Source organism: Penaeus monodon, chromosome 35 (assembly GCF_015228065.2).
Source record: "Penaeus monodon isolate SGIC_2016 chromosome 35, NSTDA_Pmon_1, whole genome shotgun sequence".
NCBI lineage: Eukaryota > Metazoa > Arthropoda > Malacostraca > Decapoda > Penaeidae > Penaeus > Penaeus monodon.
In genome coordinates, this window is record NC_051420.1 from 3,231,023 (window position 1) to 3,238,522 (window position 7,500).

The 7,500-nt window shown below is 40.4% G+C and overlaps 1 protein-coding gene across 1 annotated transcript in view; it reads right to left on the reverse strand.

The window, feature by feature from the left end:
* LOC119595181 (AT-rich interactive domain-containing protein 3C-like) overlaps window positions 1-7,500 on the reverse strand; it is a 246,444-nt gene that overhangs the window by 176,309 nt on the left and 62,635 nt on the right. Inside the window, exon 4 of the mRNA XM_037944349.1 lies at window positions 3,530-3,577. Within this exon, the coding sequence (XP_037800277.1) occupies window positions 3,530-3,577 (48 nt within the window). The remainder of the gene's footprint in view (window positions 1-3,529; window positions 3,578-7,500) is intronic.

The following is a 7,500-nucleotide window of genomic DNA, read 5'->3' on the forward strand; positions in this document are numbered from 1 at the left end:
ATGAAGTTTTAAATCTCCCGTGCTCTGCGTCTATCCCTTTGTCGATATTTTGGCCTCGTTTTTGGTCTTGATTTCATGATGTTTTCTCTTGCCTATTGCGGTTTTACTTTTTTTTTTATAAGGCATGAATACATATATATGTATGTGCAAACGCTCAGGATCACACGCGCACACGCAAACACAAACTTATATATACACATATGCACACGCAAGCACACACACACACACACACACACACACACACACACACACACACACACACACACACACACACACACACACACGCACACGCACGCAGACAAACACAACTTTTTCATCTTGAATATTATCCCAACATTCCCTTTCCTTTATCTTCATCTTCCTCCATTCCCATCTTCGTTCTCTCCCTTGAATCAATATTCTCTTTCTCACCTCTTTCTTGCCCTGCCGCCCCCCCCCCCAAGGAAAGAAAATCTCCCCATATATCCTCATATTTTTGTTATTTTTCCACATTCACTCATTCTCTCCTACACTGCATTGTCTAATCCAGATCAGTTGCAACAACCGCTTGTTCACTTGCAAAGGAAATGGTATTTTTTTTTATAGTGATAGTAGATATTATATAAACTGTTAATGATATGATGTTACTTTGTTACAAAAAGGAGAGGGATACCTTTTTCGTGAATTAATTACATCATATCATATCCTCTGAATGGGTGTAATTATACCTTTGTTGAATTAATTATACCTCTACTGAATTAATCATATCTCTGTTGAATTAATCATAGGGTGTTATCCGCTATAGTAGTATTAGCTATGGTATCCGCTGTACTACGTGTATTAAATCTCAGAAGGATTGTGTTTCTTTTGAACTTTGGTGAATATTTCTCAAAATAGAAAAGAAAAAAAATCTTGCAAGATAATTATTACGAAATCGTATTTGTTCTCTATTAGAGGCGTCAGCAGTCTTTATTTTCCGTCCTTTTATTTTACTTTTTAACCAACGTCGTTTATTTTATCTATTTATTTATTTTTTAATCCTTTTATCATTCACAGACTGCCATCCCCAAATAGTCACTAACAACTATCATTTCACTGACCATCATCAAAATTCAATAACACAGTCAACATACAGCAGCACAACGTCCCTTCCCCGGAACAGCCATGTGTTGTTGCTGTTCCCCCGACCCGCCCCCCACCCCGACCATACCAACAAAATGCCACAATAGTCGCGCTAACAAATATGGTAAATACATTTCCCCTTCTGACGACAATTAATCTGGCCGGGTTAATTAACAAGATCCATCAGGGATGCCAATTTTACTGTAGGTGATTAGTCTTGCGCTCGGCAGACGAGGTCGGGGGGAAAAATGAAGCGACGCGAGCGGCCACGAGCAGGGCATCGGGACGCTCGAAAAGGGTGCAATGGAGACACTGTTCCGGGTCCCTTCCTTGCAATACTGCTCCTGCAATGGAGGCATTGTCAAGGGCACGATCTTTGCAATGTCGGATATATTGGTCTTGCAATAGAAGCAGTCTTAAGAATACGGTCACTGCAATACCAGAAAAACGACCCAACTGAAGGCACTGTCAAGGATACGACTCTTGCAGTGCCAGGAATACGACCCTTGCAATGAGGACACGGGAGTTGCAAAGGATACGAGAGTTGCAATGGAGGCTACAGTGGCGTTCGCTTGGAAACTGTACATTTTGTTCCGACATGCAGAAGGGTGAACTTTATTAGCTGATGAAGTTAGTACGTGGGGGCAAGTGTGCATGACTGCGTGATACAAAGTCACAGGATGCACGTAAAATATGCAGAAAAGTTCCTGTAAGATAGAAGAGAAAATGATATATATAGATTAAACTTACTCAAAAAAAGCCAAAAAGAAAGAAAAAGAGAGGGATAAAAAGTAAGTCTAGTTAAAAGAAGAAGACGAAAAAAAAACACAGAAAAAAGCGAACTCAGAACAACCACTTATCGGTGTTGCCAAGTCGTTAATTACTGCATTAATTAACCCGGAGAATTTACGAAGCCCAAAACTGCCGATCCACACAATACTTCCTTCACATTTCCGTCATAGCTCGTCCATCAAAGGAGAATTCTTCAACCTCTCGAACCATAAACCAATAAACCCGAACATGCGAGTATTGACATCGCCATAAATGCCATACGCAGAGTAAATACAAATAATGGAATTGCCATAAAAGTGACGGGTCTGTTGAGGCTTCCCAAAGAAGAGGAGGAGGGGGAGGGGGAGGAGGAGGGGAGGAGGAGGAGGAGGAGGAGGAGGAGGAGGAGGAGGAGAGGAGGAGGAGGAGGAGGAGGAGGAGGAGGAGAGGAGGAGGAGGAGGAGGAGGAGGAGGAGGAGAGGAGGAAGAGGAGGAGGAGAGGAGGAGGATGATGATGATGATGATGATGGTGATGATGATGATGATGATGATGATGATGATGATGATGAGGAGGAGGAGGAGAAGGAGGAGGAGAAGGGGGAGGGAGAAGGGGAGGAGGAGGAGGAAGAGGAAGAGGAAGAGGAGGAGGAGGAGGAGGAGGAGGAGGAGGAGAGGAGGAGGAAGAGGAGGAGGAAGAGGAGGAGAAAGAGGAGGAGGAGGAAGGGGAGGGGGGGAGGGGGAGGAGGAGGGAGGAGGAGGAGGAGGAGGAGGAGGAAGAAGAAGAAGAGGAGGAGGAGGAAAAGAAGAGGAGGAGGAGGAGGAGGGGTGAGGGTGAGAAAAGAGAGAAGAAAAACAGAGGATAGTATAAAGGGAAAGTATTTAGCTAATATCTATCCATTTTGTGCCGTGAACGACAAAACTACAAGACGTACTATGATGTACTTTGTCGATCGTTGCAGTACCTGAGGGTTACATAAAGGGATGCGATGTATAAACTCCACACCACAATAGCTCGGCATTTGAAAAGACAAAACTGCAATATGTGCTATGATGTACTTGGTCAGTGCTAGTGACATAGCGTCATGGGTGAGTTATGGGTAAGTGAGTAAACTAGACTCTACTTTACTAGACTAACTATGCCGAGGTGGTGTGGGCGAAAAGTTAACATGGTCGCAGGAAGAGAGATGGATATTGTGACTGACAGACGGAGGGGGTGAAGAGGAAGAGAGGAAGGGATAAACAGACGAATGTCAGATAAAGTCTCAGAGATATATATAGATAGAAAGACATATATATATATATATATATATATATATATATATATATATATATATATATATATATATATATATATTTTTCTATTATATATATATATATATATATATATATATTATATATATATATATATATATATATATATATATAGATGAAGAAGTAGAGATAGAGATGAGAGAGAGAGAGAGAGAGAGAGAGAGAGAGAGACTGATAGATTGACATACGTGTACAAATAAATGTATAAATAAATGTACAAATATATATGCAACTCATTATATATACATATACATACATACATACATACATGTATATATATATATATATATATATATATATATAATATATATATACGAAATTCAGAAAACCGACTATAATCGCCTACCTTGCGTTTTTCCTCTTCAAAGGACGAGTGCTTCGTGGGTTCTCGTACCTGCAAAGGAAGAGAAAATCATGAATAATTTGTAAAACCACTTCGTGTGAACAAATACGGAGTGATCTAGAAGTATTTTTCATTAACTAGAAATGAACGAATTGGAAACTTTGACTCTGGAACACTCCCATTCGACAAGATTCTAAATTCTTATGTTTACACAAGTTTAGTATCAAAAAAGGAAAAAAAAAACGTTATTTTTCATTGCTTTATATCAATTTATTATTATTTATTATTATTATTATTATTATATATATATTGTATATATATATATATATATATATATATATATATATATATATATTTCATATATATATTATATATATGTGTATACACACACACACACACACACACACGCACACACACACACACACACACACACACACACACAACACACCACACAAACACACAACAAAACAATATATATATATATATATATATATATATATATATATATATATATATATATATAGTTATAGTGTGAGTTGCCAGCTTTTCCCTTCCTAAGATTGGGCAAAACATAGCTCTTCTTTTACGGTCATTTCCTTGTTTATTTATATTTTTCCTTGCAAGTTATAACACCATTTTTTTTTTTTTTTTGCTTACCAATGTGTGTGTGTGTGTGTGCGTGCGTGCGTGCGTGCGTGAGATGCGAGATAACCCAAATCAACAAGATAAACAAGATAAGCAAGATGATGGAACGGGAGGAAGGGAGAGAGAGGTGGAGTTAATCAAGCCTATAAATAATCTTCGGGAGGCTGCGACGGCCGTGGAATCAGCTGATCGATACCGCTTGATAAAGGGGACGAGAGAAGCCTATGGACCCACGACACGCCAAGCTAGGGTCGGCGTAAGGCCTGGCCTGTACATATTATTTTTCTAGTTTTTTCCTCTCCGTTATTCTTCTGTGTACATTTTTTTTCTTGCGTCCCTGTGTGTACTGTGTATGAGAGAATTCATGTGTACACTTTGTGCCTGCTACTTGCGTGTGTGTACTGTGCATGGCGGTATCCATTCACACAAAGGCTGTGCATGAGAGAATTTATCAGTGTGTTAGCTTAATAAGAAAAAATATTTGCACTGTAAAATGCGCCCTCGCACTTATGCATACCACAGAAAAAAACATGATTGCATTACAAACACACACGCATACACACACACCTTTCATGCAATCTGCAATGAACCTGCACGTGCATAATTAGACTCCACTTTGAGGTCTTCCCAAAATACTGGGTAATTAGCATTAGATAATTTTGCGCTGCTTCGCACAACGAAATTAAATCTGGATTCTGTTATTTGAGAGAGGGAGGGAGGAAGAGAGACGGAGAAGGAGAGTGAAGGAGGGAGAAGGAAGGGGACAGGGAGGAGAGACAGGGAGGGAGAAGGAGAGGTAGGGATAAACAGAGAGAGAGAGAGAGAGGAGAGGAGAGAGAGAGAGAGAGAGAGAGAGAGAGAGAGAGAGAGAGAGAGAGAGAGAGAGAGAGAGAGAGAGAGAGAGAGAGAGAGAGAGAGAGAGAGAGAGAGAGAGAGAGAGCGAGAGATGGCCGAGAGAGCGAGAGAAGAGCGAACTGGAGAGAGAAGAGAAGAGAAGAAAAGAAAAGCAAAAAAAAAAAAAGAAAAAAGAAAAGAAAAAAAAAGATTGAAAGAAAGGAAAAGGGAGATAGAAAGAGTAAGAATTCCTCCTTACACCATAACACAAAAGGCCGAGCCTCTCCTCTCTCTCGTCCAGATTTCACCCCTTAACAGCCCAAATTCCCTTAAACCTATTTCGCCACTTTCGTCCCCAACATCCCACCTCCTCATCCGAGGAACGAAACACGAGGGAATCACAGATAATCACGTTTGGAACATGTTAGCCACCTAATGCGCAGAGGGGAAGGGGGAAGATGGAGATAGGGAGGGGACTTGAAAGAGGTGGGGGAGGGATGTAATCAGGTCAGATCGGGTCCCCAGAGGTCACGGCGTCTGGTCACACCCGATAACCCATTAGCACCGTATTATGGCACGGGTCATCACCTCGGGCCGGCCCAGACGTCGACAAACTCTTTTCCGCTGTTGGCCACGGTGCCCTTGGAAGCTCCTTTGCATGGGGGGGGGGTACTTGTTCTGTCTGTCTGTCTGTCTCTGTATCTGCCTCTGTCTCTGTCTGTGTCTCTCTCTCTCCCTCTCACATACACACTTTATATCTCTCCTCCTCCTCTCTCACTCTTCATCTTTCTTTCCCTACTACATTTCTCTCCTTCTACATCTTTCTCTCTCTCTGTGTTTCTCTGTCTCTGTCTCTCTCTGTCTCTCTCTCTCTCTCTCTCTCCCTCTCTCTCACCTCGTCTTCTAAAGGGAATGCGTCAAATGGAATTTTTAATTTGATTTATTTTCAACGATTTCATGTTTATCGATGTGGCTCGTTAATGTTTGAGTCAATCATCACATTTTTAATTCAATCTTTTTTTGAGGGGGCGAAGAATGAAAAAAAAACTGTGGTGTGAAGCAATCAAAAGATGTTTATTTTTTTCATTTATTCCTTTTTTATTGTTTTGACAGTAGATGTAAAATCGCTTCTGATTTGCGTTTGAGGCAATTATAAATAAAAGTAGATTGGATTTCATGTATACAGTGTGTTTGTGTGTGAATACATATCTGTGTATATCCATACATATGTACATACTATGCGCACATATATATATCAATCACCATATTTTATTTTTCTCAATTACACGGTAACCACCCCCCCAAAAAAAAAGAAATACAATAAAATAGAATGAATAATAAATAAATAAATAAATAAATACATAGATAAATAAATAAAATAAAATTAAAAAACACTAACAAACGCCCCAGTCCTTCCGAATCCCTGTAAAGCAAAGATTCCAATCAATAAATCGGTCTCGTTGGCTGTCTAATCGAGCTTCCAGAATCACTTTTTGCGTCAATTGAGCTCTTGATGAGACAGCAGCTGCATCGCCGCCAGAAGGTAACACCCTTATCTCTTTTCTTTCTTTCTTTTTCTCTCTCTTTCTTTCATTCTCTCTCTCTCTCTCTCTCTCTCTCTCTCTCCCACTTTCTCTCTCTCTCTCCGTCTATATGCCTGTGTGTGTGTGTCTGTCTCTCACACACATTCTCTCTCTCTCTCTCTCTCTTCTTTTTATTCAATTTTCTTCCCCCGTTGGCTGTGTACGTGGTAAGACTAGCGATAGCAAGGAGCGAGTTGGCTCTGAGTTTCAGTTGAGTCAAGGTTATTTATCCTCGCTATCAGAGACCTTGCTTCAGGCCGGCTTCGAAGGTGTCCTGAAAGTGTCTTCAATTGGTATCATTGTCACTGTTATGATTTAAATAATACTGATCATGTCTTTTCCTTTTCTGTTATCAGATATCACCATTTATTATCTCCAATTATCATCTAAATAATAACGATGGAATTTTCAACGTTATGGGGAGTATTTTCAGTACATTCTTGTTTTTTTATTATTATGATAATTATCATCGTCATTATCCCCACTATTATCATCATCACTCGTCATTATCCTCATCCTCATCACAACAAGAATCACCATTATCAACACTATCCTCTCCACAATTTCAAGATATCAATACATAGCCTTCACAGTATCAACATTCCTTTCCACTTATGCTGTTACCTTCCCAAATGTAAGATATCTCCACCATTATACGTACCCATTCATCACACCTTCTCCCTCACGGTATGCCCCTCTTACTCCAACACCATGCCTTTATCTCCCTCATGCACATCTCGTCCGCAGCATCCACATGCCTCACAGCATCCCAATCATTCACTCTCACCATCATCTTCGTCTTAAAGGATCTTCTCCATCACGCTTGCAGTTGCCTGGTGAACTTGACTCGTGTTTTGTGCTTGTTCATTGCCACCTGAGAGGGAGGGAGGGAGGGAGAGAAGGGGAGAGGGA